General features: G+C 43.2%; 2 protein-coding genes across 2 annotated transcripts; one reads left to right on the plus strand and one right to left on the minus strand.

The window, feature by feature from the left end:
* Positions 1-325: 325 nt before the first annotated feature.
* On the plus strand, positions 326-10,080 carry chaf1a (chromatin assembly factor 1, subunit A (p150)). The gene is made up of 16 exons (XM_079266855.1): positions 326-574; positions 2,317-2,364; positions 2,650-3,305; positions 3,542-3,604; positions 3,777-4,006; positions 4,157-4,238; positions 4,343-4,411; positions 4,683-4,900; positions 5,217-5,385; positions 5,631-5,711; positions 6,147-6,245; positions 6,719-6,968; positions 7,573-7,720; positions 8,137-8,458; positions 8,624-8,708; positions 9,195-10,080. The coding sequence occupies exons 1-16, from the start codon at positions 511-513 to the stop codon at positions 9,302-9,304; spliced, it is 2,694 nt and encodes an 897-aa protein (XP_079122981.1). The 5' UTR covers positions 326-510; the 3' UTR covers positions 9,305-10,080.
* Positions 10,081-10,459: 379 nt separating this feature from the next.
* On the minus strand, positions 10,460-16,592 carry ubxn6 (UBX domain protein 6). Its single transcript, XM_079267993.1, has 11 exons — positions 16,412-16,592; positions 15,406-15,563; positions 15,160-15,218; positions 14,904-15,032; positions 14,672-14,769; positions 14,271-14,346; positions 14,103-14,187; positions 13,768-13,987; positions 12,813-12,943; positions 12,564-12,712; positions 10,460-12,198 (listed from the first exon to the last, which is right to left on the minus strand). The coding sequence occupies exons 1-11, from the start codon at positions 16,492-16,494 to the stop codon at positions 12,073-12,075; spliced, it is 1,314 nt and encodes a 437-aa protein (XP_079124119.1). The 5' UTR covers positions 16,495-16,592; the 3' UTR covers positions 10,460-12,072.
* Between the last annotated feature and the right edge of the window lie 2,891 nt (positions 16,593-19,483).

Raw genomic sequence — 19,483 nt, forward strand, 5'->3', positions numbered from 1 at the left:
CTGACATCTTTCGGTTTTACAGCACAGGGTGTCCCGGAACAGGGTGAATGAAGACATAACCAGATTTAGACCACTGGATGAAATTAGCTCACATAATTACGTCTTTCTGATGAGCACTTTAACCATATCACCATATTTGAACTATAGTGCTCTTACAAATCTTCCAAAGCGCTTTACTAACACGAAACACCGACCAAGCGTGCAACGCCGTTGTCCCAAACAAACGCCTCCCACCAGTGATCAGTAACTTGGCTTTGACCAATCAGCGACGGGTATTGATGCAAGCGACACACTCCCGCCAATTCTGATTTGGGAGCGCGAGGCAGGCAGCGGGGGTATAGGGAGTATGTGGGAGATGCGGAAAGAGAATGCGTGATGTTTTATGTGAAATAAATTAGAAAATACATGTTTTAAATAGCAACAAACTCTTTGGTTCGCTGTCGGGGGGCATTTCCGGTTGTTTACGCCTCCTGTACCGTTGTTATACCGAAGAATATCGCAAACGTGAGGATGTTGGCGGCGGAGAACCCACCAGTGGACGGACATTTGACCTCTCCGACTCTCCGTAGAAGAGGTAACTTAATGCTAATGCTGTTTATAGATGGTTCTATCAACTTGCCAAAATATGTATTACTATCAGATAGATGTGATCTAGTTTCGCCCTGTAAAGCTAGCCTTGCTGCCCCCTAGCATTGCAAATGTTTTCATGTTTCCTAACCTAAATTCAGTCTTTATTCAGACTTTAACGTCAACTGAGACATAATAACGTTACGTTTAAGTAAGTTTAGCATATAACTCGAAGTGTTTTACTGTAAAAAGAATGTAACCATATCTTGTTAACCTAGTGGCAAACCTGCTCTTTTACCGTTGCTAGGTCATTGCCGAAGGTGCCCAGCAGTAGCTGGTTTTGTTAGCAGCCAAGCTAGCCATAGTCATATTAGCATATTTTAGTTTGGTAACGTTAGCAGTTTTCATGGGTGAAACTCCAGAGCTGCTCCTTTTGTCTTTTGCTCGTTCAAACACCAATCTTTCTTGTGGCTTCATTAAAGTTAACTTAGATGCAACATGTTATCCGTAGTGCGAAGTTTTCAGTATTGTGTTTTTCGGGCATGCATCTTTTGCCTGACAGCCGTGTGAAGTGTCTGCTCTGCGGCTTTCGACTGGGCCTCTGCAGCACGGACTAATAAAACCGAATGGCGGGAGAGCTAAACCAAACACAACCATTGCGTTCATTGTAACACCGAAACGTTAGCACACCGGCGCTGTAAGCTTTTTGTTTAATGGTTTATTTGATAAGGTACAGTGCACATTAATAAAAACATTGCTCAAACTCTGGCGCATTTACAGTGTAACTGCGCCGGAGTTTAACCAAGAGGCTATTTTTCATCTGTAGTCCCAAGAGGCAGATGGTACAAAGTAAACCTAAAAACAGAATATAAGATTATATTTACAAAGTTATGCAATATTGACCATTTACAATGCGTGCACAAACAATGAAAGAAGTGAGAATATATTATAAGTAGTATCATCATTCAGGAGACTCTTATACTACATTGTCGAGTACTATTAAGACATGCAACACAGAGGCTCTCACATTCAACACACACAGCAAATACAATGAGGGATAACTATGTTAAATAGAATCATGGACTAACGACAAGATTATGCTGCATTGTTACAATATTATGCTGCGTTGTTAAGACACTAAAAACATCCATGTCGGAGGCACAAAACATAAAAGCATGCAGAGTATGTTAAATTTATAAATCAGTCAGACACAGCTAAACAACAATAAAAGACATGCATGCAGGTTGATGAGAGTCGACCGGCAATTTCCAGACAGACAGGGAGGGGACAACGGACAGATCGAGGGAAGTTCAACACGGTCAGATTGAACTTTACATGTGACCTTTAATACAACACTTTGAAGAACAATACTATCGGGGTGCTTATGCTTAAAGAAAAACGTATCAATACAGGGTGATGGAGATTTGATGAGCCACAGCACACTTGCTGCACTGGCATGTGGTTATTATAGAAGTAAACTAATTTTACGTTGCTGTAAGCAGAGTTTTAACAAACAAAAGTATGTGATTTGAGTTGTTAAATGTGAAAGCTATTCTCAGTGGTTGTCATTGTATTTTATGCTGCAACGAAAAACGTCAGCTGTTATTACGGTAGTTGCACCTTTGTGAAAACTTTGATTTGCTTTGAGCAATCTAACAGCCTGGTCATTGTTCAAAATATTAATATTGTTTTGGTTTGAAGTATTATTTTCTGATGCCCCTTTTTGTTTTTGTTCTTTTCTTTGTTCAGGGATGGATTGTAAATCGAGGAAGAATGCCAACAAGAAACTTATCCAAGGTAAACACAACATTGTATTTTTGACACGATTAAAGTATTACCAATGAGAATATGACATCATCAGATGCCATCATATGGTTATAGCCCTCTACAGCAATTTTAAACCCATTACATCTGTTGTCATTGACAATACTTTGTATGTAATCTATCAATTGACACCATTAACTTTTATAAATATCAATATTTAACTTGTTAAATTTCTTGTTTGTCTCAGACTGCATTTTGATTAACAACTTTGCGACATAACAGCCATTATAGTGACTGTTTTTAAATTCCTCCCTGCAGGTCTTCTCCCATTCAAGCGCATGAACCCTGAACCGAAAGAGAACCAGCCGCCTAAACGCCCTTGTGCACATGCCTGCCCCAAACCAGGAGTCCCAGACAGAGAGAATGAGAATGAGTCATCTGCACTCCCTGTACACAGTGGACCACCCTTGGTTAATGGCCGCGGGCCCCTTGATGGCTTCCTGAGCCGTAGGCGCCCTGCACCATCAGATGAGAACATGGTTATAGATCTGACCGAGGACAACACCTCGTCTCCCATGACGTGCCTTATTTCACCCGCCGCCACCTCCTCTCCCTGCCTCCGAGCAAAAGACAAGCATCAGGGCAAAGACAAAACTGCATCCTCTGGGAAATCCGGCAACGTGGATCACACTCCCAAAACACACACTTTAGACTGCACTGTAGACAGCGAGGATGAGGAAGATGAAGAAGAAGAAGAGGTGGCGGAAGAAGAAGATGGTAATCAGACAGCATCTAATTCACAGCTTGACTCAACGCAGGATTCTGAAAGTGAGCCAGAGGAGCAGGATGAGTCGGGAAACGTTTCCAGTTTAGGAAACCAGTCCATGCTGTCGGCTTCATCAGTCAGCTCCACACCTGAAAGCTCACCAGAGGAGTCCAAGACTGATGACCTCACACCCACTAGTACACCGAAAGTATGTACATCTTCCATTGCTTGCTTTATTTCATCACATTTTGAGCTGTGCAGTATTAGCTGATACACACACAATTTACTTTTATCAGTATTCATAAGAGTTCATTTGGAAATACATCTTTATACATCACACACAAATGATTCATCACAATCATGTGGTAAAAGTAGACTCCCACAATACGCTGTTAATGGTTTAGTGATCAGAGCAATTTTGATCAGCATTTTCTTTCCTCACAGCAGCCAAAGACCACCCCCAAGATACCATCTGATCAGAAAAACATCAGAAGACACTTATTGAAGGTGAGACTTTTTATACAGTGAAGTGCAGTATGAATGTTTTTGTTTCAAATCCCCTAGTTGTCTGTTTGGTAACATAGCTTCACACGCCTGTTAAATGTCCTAATTCTCACCTACTTTGTTATTTATTAAAACTGTTCTAATTTAATTAAACTGACGGCTTTTGTAATTGTAGAATGAACAAGAGGAGAAACTCCGTCTGCGACAGGAGAAAGAACGCCAGAAGGAAGAGGCTAAAGCCGAAAAGATGAAACTGATGGAAGAGGCTCGCAGGCTTAAAGATGAGCAAGAAAAGGAAAAACGGGAGAAAAAAGAAAAAGAGAAACGAGAGAAAAAGGAGAAGGAAGATAAGGAAAAGGCAGACAAGCTGAAAGCAAAAGAGGAGATGCGTAAATCAAAGCTAGAGTGAGTAATGCAAGTTCCCTGTTACTCCTTAAGTTAAGACTTATCCATCCGCCATGTTTCTGTTCAGTCAGTGAAGGGTAGAAATGCAATAACGCACGCACACATTGATTTTTTTTTAATGTTAAATGTTTTGCTTTGAACTTGTTTCAGGGCAAAGCTTGAAGAAAAACGGAAGAAAGAAGAGGAGAAGCAAATGAAGGAAGAGGAGAAACGGTTGAAAGAAGAGAAGGATGTAAGTTCATGTGTTTGTAGGTAGAAGCTCCCACATTTATGGTTTAATATTTGTAAAGGATCCATTACTGAATAATCTGTTAACCAGCGTGTATCTGTTTGCAGCGCCTCAAAGCTGAGAAAGCAGAAATTACACGTTTTCTGCAGAAATCCAAGATCCAACAGGCTCCAAAGGTTAGTAGATACAACACTTAATAACATGTTAATCAGCTGAGTTTATCCCTTGATCAACTGTGTTTTGTTCATAACTGCAGGGCTCATTGGAGCACTATGTTGTTTCCTAAAAGCTAGCGATCTTTTTCAGATCTTAAGAGCATAATAAACATCAGCTTATTGTTTAATTGAGTTGCATTACATGCTCTAATCCCCTGTACACCCCCTTTAACTAAAATAGTAAATTAAATGAACAAATATTAATAACATAACTGCAACGTTGCCGTTTCAGACACTTGCAGCTGCGTGTGGGAAGTTTGCTCCATTTGAGATCAAAGAACACATGGCTCTTGCACCACTGTGCCGGGTTCAGTGTGAGGACGCTGTCCTCGAGGAACTGGACCGGTGTTTGTTGAACCCTGCTGATAACCTGAACGGACTGAAAGACTGGATCGGGCCAAACCCCCGCCGCTCCGGACCCACCGACCCCAGACGGAGAGACTCGCTCTGGTAAGCCAATTGTGAATAACAAACCTTCCATTTGGCTGCATGTTGGCTTTTTCTTTACCTTTTTATTAAAAGCTCACCTGCTTCAGAAATGTTCATTTCTATGGGATTCCTCAATATTCACGTTTGTATTCACCGTGGTTCAAACAGTGCTCTCTTTAATTAGTTATTTAAATGTTTTGTGTAACTTCAAAGACGTTGTGCTCTACATCATGTGTGCCTGTATTATAGATTGCGAAAAACAAATCGGATACATTTTCCTGTAGCTTTATGGTTAAACATTCTTTCACTCCGTCCCCACGTCTGCTTCTTCTCTTAGCGAGTGCACAACAGCAGACGGGCCTAAACCAGACGGCGTGCCGGACCGTAAACGTTGTGGACACATGAAGCTGCTGCAGTTCCACGCAAACTACCGTCCAGCATACTGGGGCACCTGGAGTAAGAAGAGCTCACACATCTCACCTCGCTGCCCCCTCAAACAAGACAAGGTAACACTATTTGGCAAAGGCATCGATCTACTCACATCCCAACTGTACTTAGCATGTAATATATTATTTTAGTGGTCGTTGAATTGGATTACATTAAAATGTTTTTAAATGTAACAGAAGCAGAAGGCCAAGACTACATTTCTGTGCTTTTCTATCACTTTTTTAGCTTTTATTCAATGTTTGACTTCATCTAAGAATTGTGTTTGTGTCGCTGTGACACTAATCTCTGTGTTCTGTCACCACAGGATCTGTTTGACTATGAGGTGGACAGCGATGAAGAATGGGAGGAAGAGGAACCAGGAGAATCCCTGTCACACAGTGAAGGGGTGAGGGTCCTTTATTTTAACATTGTCTTTGTTTCGTATCTATCTTCATCATTGTCCAGTATTATAGTTTAAACACATGCAGAAGTACCGATATGTACTCTCCATCTACAAATAGTTTGTAAATAACACTATTGCCCACCAAAGGATACGTTTTTAGATTTCCCACATCTCAGGCAGCCGCTAGTTTCCTTTTCTCTCGTTACACAAACCGACTTGTACGGCCTCGAAACTGGCAGAGCAGTAATGACTATTTTACAGAATAACCAAAGAGAATTAAAAATACTTTAAATCGCACAAAAACATTAGCATGGTCTTTTTATTTAAAGGCTTTGAATAAACGTGTAGATAAAAGTACATGTGCTGAGTTTGAACTGGTACCTTAAAGTACTCTTACTCTTTATTAAAGCTGACTTTGAACCTTTTGATCGTTTTCAGGAAGATGAGGAGGAAGGAGGTGAAGATGATGACGATGATGACGGCTTCTTTGTTCCTCATGGCTACCTCTCAGACGATGAAGGGGCTCCAGAAGAAGAGGTACGAAGGGAGCTGCAATCATTGGTGTTTTTGAATGAATCTTTATTTGACTTTGCTGAACTTTTGTGTTAAACAACAGTAGGACTCTGCAGTCAAGAAAACTTCATTATTTTATTCCTCCTTTCAACATTGACAAAGGCAGCGACCTGATCCACTCTCTGTTCTTACCTTTCACTATAACAGCCACAGACTGCGTAACTGTTTACCAGAGGGAACACAAATTCACTCAATAAAATAGATTAAAGTAGCTTAAGCTATTTAGTCCTCCAACCTTTTATTGAAAAAGTGCTGCAACTGTCAGAAAGTGGCATCTCTGCCAGAATGAATAGTTTTGATTAACGTGTTTATGTGTCACGCCCACTCAGTGTTTAAAGGCCTTTAATCTGACGGACGTTGTTGTTGTTTCAAAGATACTTTTGTTGAAGTTTTTACTTCCTGTTTGCACCACTATTAACACGCATGCAACCTCCCAGGAGGGCGGAGACCTGGAGAAGCAGAAACTACGGCAGAGAGTGAAAGCAAAGGAGTGGGACGAGCTGATGTCCACCAAGAAGGGGATGAAGGTGCTGGACCCGGTGGTGAGGGGCTGCGTCTGGGAGGGAGAAGGACCCGGTGTGCATCTCTTCCAGCTGTATGCTTTGTGTCTGGTCGAGCCGTTACCCAAAGCAGACACCAGCCCCAGCCCTGAGGCCTTTTCACAGAAGCGTCAGAGGGAAGCACAATGTAAGTGTGCGACGTGGTTCGCTTTGATTTGATGGAGAACTGCCTTTCTTAACATGATGATCCATTAGGGACGAGCTGCCTTTCTTAACATGATGATCCATTAGGGACGAGCTGCCTTTCTTAACATGATGATCCATTAGGGACGAGCTGCCTTTCTTAACATGATGATCCATTAGGGACGAGCTGCCTTTCTTAACATGAAGATCCATTAGGGACGAGCTAACCTGTGAGTGGATGACGTTTTTGTGGATTGTTTTTCTCCAGGTGTCCTTATCAGCAGGCAAAACCTTACAGCGCCAGTTGCAACTTCTTTCTTGACATTTTCAATTTGTGTTTTTGCTTTATGACGAGACTTTTTATCCAATACATAATGAATTTAGCTAATTCTACCAGTCTAATCTTACCCTCTTCTCTATAAGTAAGCTCACAGTTGTTAATTAACATCCTAAATCCTTCTATAGAGGAATCAAAATGTGTTTCTGTGGAAGTTGGGATACGTTTGTCGGTTATTCAGAGTTTCTCACAAAACTCCTTGAAAAGTGTTGTTTATTTATCAGCTATTGATGCATTCTCACCAAATCTCTAACGCTCTTTTCTCCCACAGTACTCGGTCAGCTGCTGCCTCTTCTGCACGGCAACCTCAACAGCAGCAAAGTGATCATCACGGAGTTCCAGGAGTTTTGTCGTCGACAGACGTCCTCACCTCCCGAACTGTCCAGTCCTCAGACCCCAGCAGAAAACATCCCCACCAGGTGAAACAATGAGATTGATGATAACAGTTTCTATGTAAACATGTCATCCAAAATAAGACTGTATAATTGCGCCACTATGCGGCGCGCTCTTTATTTCCTGGATGAGCCACTTACCGAAACTAAATATGCCGGGAAAGTGTAAATTTAATCCTGCATGGCTGCCACTTGATCTTATAGCAATGATGACAACCTGAGAAGCTCTGGTTGTAGGTTTTTTTAAGTGTTAATTACTGCAACCACGAGAGGTCCTTTTGCAGAGATACAGACATTGATCACATCATTTAAGTATTTGCGTTGAGTAAAGTCCATGCAAATGAAAAAGCAGTGTTTGAAAAAATACTTGTTGTTTTGAACACTGAAATAGTCGTAATTCGTTTTTTATGTCAATAAAATAACCTTTTTCCCTCTTTCATCAGAATACAAGTGAAGCGACTCATCAAGAGCAATGCTGTGTACGGGAAGCGCCCGACTTACAGACGCTGCTGCTGGTTCGTGCACACAGAGGTCCTGTCCCGCTGTGGGCAGGAGGCTCTTCCCGTTCCCTGCCACTGGACCTACCTCACCACCGGAGCTCGAGAAGAGTCCCGAGAAGAACCCCAGGCCGCCACGGGCTCTCAGGGGAACTCTCCCACTACCCCACAGACCTCCTCCACCACGTCCTCATCCTCCAACAAGAGGAAGAGCACGGGCAGCATGTCAATCACCAAGTTCATGAAGAAATGCACTGACCCAGAGCAGGTAGAGAAACACACTCCCATGCCGACCTCACTGGAATAGTGTAGTTCTTTGTGCTCTTAATTTAATCACACTTTTTGGATTATCATTTTATAGAAATATGTGTTTCACAGGCTGATTTTATCCTCCTACTGTCTGAAATGTTCCTAAATCCTCTGTTCTTGCCAGACGGAAGCAATGGAGGCAGACGGTTTTCAAGCGGACACCGAGGAAGACGACGAGGAAGACTGTGTCATCATCGCCACACAGAGCGGTGAGTCACAGGAGGAATAAAAAACAAAATGATTGGCAACCTTTTAATCTTAACCCCAAGATTCAGACCATTTAAAATGTATTCATTTAATCACTGTCATAGTAACTTAAATCTCCCACCGCAGACCTTATTTCAGTCGTCTAACCTAAAACACATCGACTTAAGACGAGGGAACTAGTAGTGCAAAAATGCTGACTCATTTCTGTATTTTAGGACTCATTCCTGCAGCCAAGCTACGTATAAATACTGAGAGCACATGGAAACGGCTAGTCGTGCTCTGTCCAAAGCTAAAAATCCATCTACCGGCACATCTTAAGAAGCACCACTATGCAGAGTATTTCTGGCTACGCTAATCGCCTTTATTAATGTACAGATACAGCGGCAGTGTTCATGCATCTGCCTCACTCATTAACAAACGCCTGTAAACTCTTGAAAGCATCCAGTTTTAAGTGTCTGTTTTTAACTGCGTTAAATGTTACTCTCTAGGCTCAACCACAAAGACCTCCAGCGAGGGAGACTGTCTGATGGAAGTCACCCCCTCCGACACGGCGGCTCTCCCCGTGGCCAGCGCTGCTCCAACACTCGCCACCGCCTGAGGACCGGACTGCTCTGATCAAGCCACTGTGTTTCCCCTCACAAGTGTCTCCCACTTGGTTCTGAACTCTACCGTGTCCCAGACACAATCTTCAAGGGAAGCAGCACACTCTGAAATAGGCAACTCACAGCAGGTGACTTTGCAAAAGATTTTTTTTTTTTTTTTTTTTTTTAATGAGTCCGGAGTCATCGTGCCTGTACGATGTAGTTGTGCCTAAAATCAGGACTGTCTGACTCGAATATTAAGGGCAGTTTTGTCCGACGTTGATTAACTATGTGTCTGATATTTTGCATTGAAGTGTCGGTCGGGCATGTTGGTCCCTTTAAAGTCTCTGGCACTGCTTTAGCTACGGCAGGTTGGGTTGAGCAGAGGGAGGAAGAGCAGAACGGAAATGCCCAAATGTTCATGAGAAGAAGCATTCAAGACATCAAGAACGCAGCGTTATTTACGGTTCTTTACGGTTCTTGAAATGTTTGAATCCATGACGTTATTGTGTGTGTGTGTGTATATATATATATATATAGTTTACCAGAAATAATAGTTGGGAAATGAGAGGCTGAAAGTCCATCTGTACATTTCCCTCCGATTTTTCAATGGGTTCATTTATTCTGCGATTTCTAACTCTGACAACTCGCTGGAGTAGTTGCTAGATCTGTACTTGTACAGTTAGGGTCCAGCGTCACAATGTTTTATAAATATGTATTTTTTTCAAGAATACTTGAACGGGATAAATTCATTAAATATGAATAAAAGTACTGCACTTTTATATTCCATTCGTTCTACGTTTCTTTTGGGTGCCTTTGAGTCACCGTCCGTCCTGTCGCTAATATTTCTCACGAGGAACCGTTTCAGAATATGAGACGCTGTAGTGCCCGAGGCTGCGCAACAGTAGATCCTTTTACAAAGCCTGTTACTTCATCATGCTGTTCTGTATAAATGGTATGAACACGGGTTGGGGGTTGGGGGTTGGGGCAGAGTTGTTCTGCTGTTGAACAGACAATCAGATTTTGTAGTGCAGCGGAAAAATATATACCGCTATATCAGTTCAAGGAGCTCTTTAGGAACGTCAGCGTTGTAATGGTTCTTGTATAAACAGTATGTTGAGTGTTAGTCGTGAAGTAGCTTCTCTTTAGATACCGGTTGACAAACAACGACATGCTTCACAATTCTGTTTATTAAACAAAACTGTTTAGATACAATGAAAGCGATCTTGGTTACAGGCAGGTTATTGAAAAGCAACGGAATACAACTCTAACCATCTCTAGACGGATCATAACTGCTCACTAATTATTGTTACGGTTACAATGCTGAGAAAAGAAAACCGTTACACCCTTCCATTGAGTACCTGTGTGGCCACTGAAGCAGAGATGTTGTTTCGGGCCGACTTGGCCTCAAACGCTGAGATCAAATTGTGTGCAACTAATATTTTGAAGCGGTTTAAAGTAGTAACAATTCTACTGTAAACAAACTAAAAACAGGACTTTTGATCCATTTCGGTCACATGTTTGTGTCCAACTCACTCTGGATGTATTCGACAGATGAGCGATGAGAGGTAGGTTGTTGCTGTTTAACCAACCACAAACGGGAGAAACTAGATTTGGCTTTTACAGATATTGATGTCGAGCAAACCCAAAATAAATATTGACCTTCAATGACGTGTTTCAAGGGAACGGGTGGATCTAAAACGTTTGATTACTTTGCATTCGGTGCGCTGGAGTCTGTATTTAAGTTCACGTTCTCCCACTTGTGTTGGAAGTACAGACCGGTTCTATCTCAAGGAAATGTGCGATACAAATACGAACTCAAGATGCATTTAAAGACCATCAAGCAGAGTCCGTGCTGCCAGGTTGAACAACAGAAACACGAGTCATGCCTGCCTGCCGAAGCAAGCTGCTTATATGAAGCTTCTGCAGTGAGCCTTTGCAAATGACAATGTTTTACATTTAGGGCACTCTTTAGTATTTTATAGGTTTAAATAATCCCAAAAAGTGCTTAGAACAGATAAATACAAGAACATATTTTGGTAGTAGCATCCCCATCACATTGTCAGTACATGACTAACACTTATAAACCGTAATACATGAGGGACTTCATTACCTCCGCCGAACAACGTTACGCTTGCTTTGTTTGTCAGCAAGAATACGTCGTCAATCCAGAAATAAACTTTGATTTATGATTGGGGCTTGTGCTCTTACGCAATAAAAAATAAATTACAAGTGCAAGGCCAAACGGGGCAAGCACAAAAAACACTGTTTAAAGTTGAGCACCACTAAACGAAACGAGAAGCATTTCAAGTCAAAACCAGCGTGCCGACACCAAATACAAGTCCACAACAGTATCCGACCACAGTTACTCCACTACTCTCTCGAGTCTCCTTCTACGCGACCGTACAGCCACGCTGTTAATCCAGCTGTTGTGGAAGCAAGACGGACTGTTTACTACAAACACGGGGAGTTGACACAGTTAAAACGAGGTCTCAACATGCCACATGACGGGTAGGTTGTTGGTTAGAGCACAGAGGACGTTCTGTTACTTCCTCGGGTACAACGTGCTGCTGTAGAGTGACATCATCCCCACGTGGAGAGAGAACGGTATGCTCAGCAAAACAAGCGCATCAGGGTGAAGTTGCCCCCTTTAGCCTATCACTGCTACTGACTTTAAGTTAGCATTTGTAAAAAATAAACGTATCAGTCATTTGTGGGGGTGGGGGGCAAATCCACCCCGGTAGTGCCGGCGGGTGGGGGGGTGGATTTCAGGGACAGCGTCTGCTCAGCTCAGGGTCTGAATGGTTTCCAGCAGCTCCGGTTTGAGGAGGGCGGGGTTCTTCCCGCCCGCGGCTGCAATATCCGCCTGCACGGCCGCATCCCAGGCAAACGTGAGCAGAACAGCAGGGACCTGGAGGAGAACGGGAACAATGTGACGCCAACTTCAGGGAAAATACCAGATTGTGTACAAGATGACAGCATGGTTCTGCAACTCACAATTGTTTCAATTATTGATGTATTATGAATATAGAAATGAAAATGACAAATGTCTATCATGAGTTACTGGAGCCAAAGGTTATTAAATATACAATATCAGAACGAGAAAACAGCAAATGTATAAATAGAAAACTGGCTCGTGGAATCAGTTCCTTACCGGTTTCAGCCTGTCACTGAATTTGTTTGCAGTATCAAATAGAGAATATCACGTCTTACCATTAAATGATATATAAATATGTGGCTAATCGAGATCATGTGGGCCCGTCGGTGTCCACTCACCAAGTTACACTCTGCTAGTGCGACATCTTCAGACTCTATGAGCTTCTGACCTCCAGGAGCGATGAGCTCAAAGGGCTGCCAGCCGTCCACCAAGGACTCCCGAACAAACGCAAACAGCACAGGCAGCCGGTCCCACGCATAAAAGGTCCCTGTGGTGACACATCATGTCATTGACTCACTTCCATTTCTATCACAGCTTTTTCAACAAAACCTTTAGTTTTTTTGTCAGGTGGTATTATTCTGAATTACCTTGTAGCAGACTCCCATCAGGCAGTCTGATCCGGAGCAGAGTGTAGTTGTATTTCCTTCTCTCCCTCTGCTCCTCCTTCTCCCTCATGGCTTTAGTGCGCATCATGGCGTTCTTGTCCACTATCTCGCTCCTGGGAAAAGCACAAAAGAGATACAGGTCGCTGAGTTCAGCTTCTCTGAAATGATGATGGAAAAACACCACCGGACAGGTGTGTGTGTGGGGTGGTGGTGGTGTGGTCGCTAGGAGAGGTGCATGGCATCACCCAGGCAGCACTTAAAACGAGGTGGGACTGAAGGGCTCCACCATCAGATAGTATTGATGTGTTCCAGCATGTTTACAACATCTTATGTGGTTGTTTTGCAACAGCCCAGTAACGCTTGTGCAAGATTTAATCAGGCAAAATGTATTGACGTTGCGTAACTGCATGTTGACTAAGCATTGCTCAAATAAGAAAATGCAGATAAAAGGAATCTGATGTTGAACTTTACTCCACCGTCCCGGCATCACGACTACAACTAGAGGGAATAAAAATGTAGTTTTACCGTTTAATTAGACGTGTAACACAAAAAGTGTTGCAATAAGAGTCTTGACATCTGAATTACACAGTGCAACTGGAGTGCACTTACTGTTGAATTGTGTCTATTTACATGTGATGCATTATGGTTTACTTTGCTGCACACAGTGTGACACGCACGCACACACACTGTGCGTTGCGAACACAGCAGCAGCCATTATAGCCTAATACATGCCGTCCGCGTGGAAGTTCTTCGGCGTGAGTAAAGAAGACATAAAGCTCGCAATTTGGAAGTCCAAAATAAGCCGTGAGTAAAGGATGGGAAAAGTTACAAGAAATCTATTGCGTATGCTGTCGATTATAGCTCCCCGGAATCAGCAGGTCGGAAAGAAAAGTCAGAAATAGCATCTCTATGTAAATCCATCACGAGGAGTCTGTACCTCTGCTGCTGCTCCTTCTTGAGCTCCTCCGCTGTCAGGTTGTAGAATTCTGGAGGCAGCTCGAAGCGCTGGGCGTTGGGAGAGGCTCTGAAGGCCTGAGGCTGTCTGTCCAGCTGAGCTCTGACCGGCTCGCCTCTCTGCAGACGATCCCTCCGCTCCTTCATCAGCTCCAGGGCATCGGGACTGTGCTCCAGTAAGACCAGGAACTCCTCTTCCTCCTCTGATCTCCAGCAAAGGCAAACACAAATCAGAATATGTAACAACTGACGGAATGTCATCGGAAAGTTTAAAGGATCTGTTGTCTGTTGATAAGTAACTTCTTAGGATTCATTTACCTTGACCTTCTACAGGAAGCATAATGCGAGTGAAGTCCAGGGCCTCCAGGAACTCCCTACTGCCCTCCACACAACGAACTTTCTCCTGAAATACATAAAAAATGGGAATGATATGAAAGAAATGGGGATGAGGTCCACAGTACTGCGAGACTCTGGTTTCAAACTCACCTGGTACACCTTGTTGCTGAGTTTAATCTTCCTGTATTTCTCCTCTGTGGGATTCTTGCATATATTCTCAATATATCTATTGACAAAACAATGAGGACACATGAAATAATGAAATAGTTTGAAACACAGAATTAATGAGGATATTCAACTCTGACAACAGTAGAAGTCAAAAGCTGAACTTAAAGCTACTACAAGGAGCTTTTATTTTCTGTTGATTTTGGCGGTCCCTGTGGACAAAAGTGGTATTGTTTCAGCGCACCAGAGTCCTTTTAGAAAACCTCTCATTTTACTGCAGCAGGGTCTGACAGTCTGCTACGTGCAGTCCTGGTTCTTGTTCTCCCGTGTCTCCTCATAGTAGCTTTAATGTCAGCATGACGATCAACCATTGCCGCGTGTCTTACTTGCTTATGATGTCCACAGCAGCCTTCACTTTCTCCCTGTCTTTGTTAAATGTGTGGACCATCATAACAGAGGCCTCGACCGCGTCCTCCTCAAACCGCTGACAGTAAAAACAAGAGTACATCTTTTAACCAACGAGACTCGGTGGAATAACATTCAGATTAAATTATCATGTTGCAAACACGTTCTAATGGGAGCTGAAACAACAACAAGTGACAGTATCTTCAGACGTACCATTAAAATGGCCTCTTTAATGTGTACTTCCCTCTCTCTCTTAGTTAAAGTGGCTCCAGTTAGCGGACAGGTGAAATACACACCTGACACTGACAAACAGGCGGGATCTATCACTGACACTTTGGATCCCTGGAAAAGATTTGTCATTCATGAATATCGTCAGAACGAATATTGATCACTGTGAGAGCCATGTATTATGCTAATGAAGTCATTTCAGAAACCTTGATTCAAAGAAACAAATCACTGTCATACATACCTCTGCTGCATCAGCCTTTTCTTTATCAGTCAGTGCAGCCGCCTCCAGTTCTCTTCTAACTACAAATACAGACGAATCATGCAAAACTAAATTGTTGTTCTTTAATCAAACACTCACATAACAGTCTAAAGAATCATTGCACAAATATGTTGCTGCTCATCTAAGCATTATCTCTGAACAGAGGTACCTAAGAATCAGGTGTTACACGTCATGTATCCAGTGTTGGATGTGGGTTGTTTGTCTCACCCTGGTTCCTGATGGCGTCCTGAGAGGTGTGGACCTTCGGCCGGGGGTGCTGCTCTATCCTGGCCAGAGCTGCGGCTCCGGCCCTCTGGGATCCTTCGCTGGGAACATAGCGGTTGTGCTTGGCACTGGAGCTGCTCTGCGCCGCCTCGGCCTTGGCACTACAGTGTTATGAGGACAGAAGAGCGAAGTGAAGAGGGGTACGTCGTGGCTCCATGTTGGGCCGCAAACCTCCATTCCCAAACAGACACAAATGCTTTAACACATAAGAAGTGGAATTTGCTGGAACGTGTTCTGAATACACTTGAAAGGAAATGAAATGCCTTGAAGAAATGGTTTCATATTAACAAGTTATCATTAATTTTAAGCAATTCAAGATGTTTGAAATTACACATAAATAACGTAACAACAAAAGTGTCTAAAACCATTGCAATATTATATAAAACATATTTTTTCGCAATATATACTGTATTGTTCTCTCATGAATCCATATGAAATATAATTAAATAGATTTTCGGTTAATTAAAAACAAATCGCTTTAATTTAATGTCTTACTTTAATTGTGTATTTTTAAGTGCATCCTTTTTGTGTGAAATGTTAAATAAGCACTGTTAGCTAAACTGCTACCACAACTAATGCAGGTTAGCTAGCTTGGCTACTTCACATGCTAACGACAACAACATGTCACTTTACGTTACTGAGAGCATTGGCTAAATAAGATTGTTTAGGGATGAACTGTTATCTTAACCTGACATTAGATAGGCACCTCCCGCTGTGCTGAGTACTAGTTATATAATCTAGCTGCTAACATCTAACGTTAGCTCATTTTATGCTACCTAACATACAATGAAAAAACACTAATCAGCACCATTCTAGTTAGCTTTACGGCATGGTAATAGTGACCCAATATTCATCAAATGACCAGCAGCTAGCTATCTGCTAACTCAATATTTCATACGTTAGACAGCTTTCTCACTAGCTGTGAAAAAAAGTAAAATTTTCTATTTGCCTGGCTTCTTCTGTTAACTTCTTCCCAGGTCCCGCAGATTTAAACTTAATGTCTTTCTTAATGTCTTCCAAAAACTTCTTCATTTCCGTTATAGCTGTCACAGAAAAAATAAGTAATCCGATCGCAGAAACAGAAATAGATGATAGAGCTCCTAACTAGCCAACGATAGGTCTTAGCTGGGTGGACCTGTGTCAGACCTGTGTCAGCTGATACAAAACGGCTTCCGCCTCATAAACTTCTTCTTCTCTGGTTTCCTTTAATGGCAGGTCGGTGCGATAGCGCCATCTAGTGCTCCGGAGTTTTGATCCGTAGATCATGTCAATCAATCCTGTTTTTTTGTTTGTTCTTTTTTTAAATTGCTTTGGATATTTTAGAAATGGGGGTTTGTATGTCTTATGAATGGTGTATGCTTGTACACTACTTTGTTGTTTTGTGTGAATAACAAAGAGCATTAATAGAAACGTGGGGGAAATAAAAAAAAAGTCCCGAGTCACTGCCCTCCAGTGGCCACAGCGAGGCATTGCAACATAAATGTAAATTTAATCAGAAGCAAAATCAATCATTAATCAGGTGTAAATTACATATTGGCAGGAAATCTGGAATAATATATAATATAAAAATAATAATAGATAAAAAAAATGTAAAAAGTCTGTCAGAGTGAGAATATAATAGAATAGAATAGAATAGAAAAGTACTTTATTCATCCCCAAGGGGAAATTTGTCTGTGGCAGCAGCAAACAGGGTTACACAATGAAATAAAATATTGGGTATGGAAAATGCACACTATATACAACATAATAAAATAACAGAGCAGGACCTATTAACTTTAAGAAAACAAAGTAATAAAAATGCACAGTATATACACTGAATAGAATTGTATTAAGTTAACTAAGTATAAAAAATAAAAAATAAAAATAAAAATAAACAAAACAGTAGTGCACAAGATCACCAACAGCAGCAACAACAGTGTATCAGTGTTACAGTCTTGTGTTTGACTTGGCCAGAGGTGATTTATTATACAGTGATATGGCAGTGGGCAGGAATGTTCTCCTGTATCGGCCCTTGTGACAGCGGAGCTGGATCAGTCTGTTGGAGAAAGTGCTCCGCTGTCCCTGCAGGAGGTGGTGGAGAGGGTGATCCGGGTTATCCAATATGGATAATAGTTTCTTCAGTGTCCTCCTCACCACCACCTCTTCCAGATTGTCTTGTTTGCAGCCAATGATGGAGCCGGCCTTCTTAACCAGTTTGTTCAGTCTGTTGGTGTCTCCGGCTCCAATGCTGCTCCCCCAGCAGACTACAGGAGTCCAGTGCACTGGCCACAACAGACTGTAGAACATCTCCAGCATCTTGCTGCACACGTTGAAGGATCGAAGTTTCCTCAAGAAGAAGAGTCGACTCATCCCCTTCTTGTACACAGCGTTGATGTTGGTCTTCCAGTTCAGTCTGCTGTCGATGGAGACACCCAGGTACTTGTACTCCTCCACCATGTCCACATCCTCTCCCAGAACTCTCAGCGGTTGTGGAGCCGTCGTCTTCCTCCTGAAGTCGACCACCATCTCTCTGGTCTTGGCCACGTTCAGACGCGGGTGATTTCCACCGGCCCACTCTACAAAGTCCTCCACTACTGCCCTGTACTCCTCCTCCCGTCCGTCCCTTATACACCCGACCACTGCAGAGTCATCAGAGAACTTCTGCAGATGGCATGACACAGAGTTGTACTGGAAGTCAGTGGTGTACAAGGTGAACAGGAAGGGAGACAGAACAGTTCCCTGTGGGGCTCCAGTATCACTGACCACCGTATCAGACAGCACACGGCCCAGTGGGACAAACTGTGGTCTGCCCGTGAGGTAGTCAGTGATCCAGGAGACGGTGGATGCGTTCACCCCCACCACCCGCAGCTTCTCACTCAGCAGCACTGGTTGGATGGTGTTAAATGCACTGGAGAAGTCAAAGAAAGTGATTCTCACAGAGCCACCGGATCCGTCCAGGTGCGACTGAGCTCGTTGCAGCAGGTAGATGATGGCGTCGTCCACCCCCAGATGAGGCTGGTATGCAAATTGCAGAGGGTCCAGTGAGGATTTCACCTGCGGCCGGAGGTGGGCCAAGACCAGCCTCTCCAGCACCTTCATCACATGAGATGTGAGGGCAACTGGTCGGTAGTCATTGAGGCCAGATGGTGTCGTCTTCTTCGGTACAGGAACCAGGCACGACGTCTTCCACAGCACCGGGACTTCCTCCTGCTTCAGGCTCAGGTTGAAGAGGTGTTGAAGGACATTAGACAGCTGGATGGTGCAGGTCTTCAGGACCCTGGGGCTGATGCCATCAGGTCCCACAGCCTTGCCTTGGTGGAGTCTCTCCAGCTGTCTTCTCACCTGGCCAGTCGTCACAGAGAGGGGGGGGGGGGGGGGAGGGGGGTCATAGTGTTGGTGGTGGCAGAGCCCTTGGAAGTGGAGGGCTCTGAGTCCATGCAGCTCACCAGGGGGGACAGAGGGGGAGGTGTTTGGGAGGTGTGGTGTGTGGAGGAAACAGATGAGGGCTGTGAGCTAAACCTATTGAAGTGACAGTTTAGCTCGTTGGCCCTCTCCAGGGAGCCCCCTGGTTGTCTGCCTCCCACCTTGAAGCCGGTGATCTGCTTCATCCCTGTCCACACCTCCTTCACGTTGTTCTACTGGAGTTTGGCCGCCAGCTTCCTCCTGTAGGTGTCCTTGCACTCCCTGAGCTTCACCTTCAGGTCGCGCTGGACTCTCCTGAGCTCCTCCCTGTCCCCAGACCTGAAAGCTGCTTTCTTCTTGTTAAGAAGAGCTTGAGAAGTAAAAGAGGTAAACATAGGACAGCTCAGCTTAAGCCATTACATGACTAATTACTACTTTATGTACCATTAAAAAAAGTTAAATGTTAGACTTAAAACTGGTTCTGGTAGCCGAATAGCAAAGGTCTATTACAGTTGCAAATGGCTTTATTTAAATGACACGGATTAAATATCCAGATTAAAATCTATTCATACAGTCATGATACAGTTATCATTGTTTTTTTTTCTGTAAACCGCCAGTAGGATAAAACCGAAAATGAAGA

This window comes from Melanostigma gelatinosum (genome assembly GCF_949748355.1).
Source record: "Melanostigma gelatinosum genome assembly, chromosome: 4".
NCBI lineage: Eukaryota > Metazoa > Chordata > Actinopteri > Perciformes > Zoarcidae > Melanostigma > Melanostigma gelatinosum.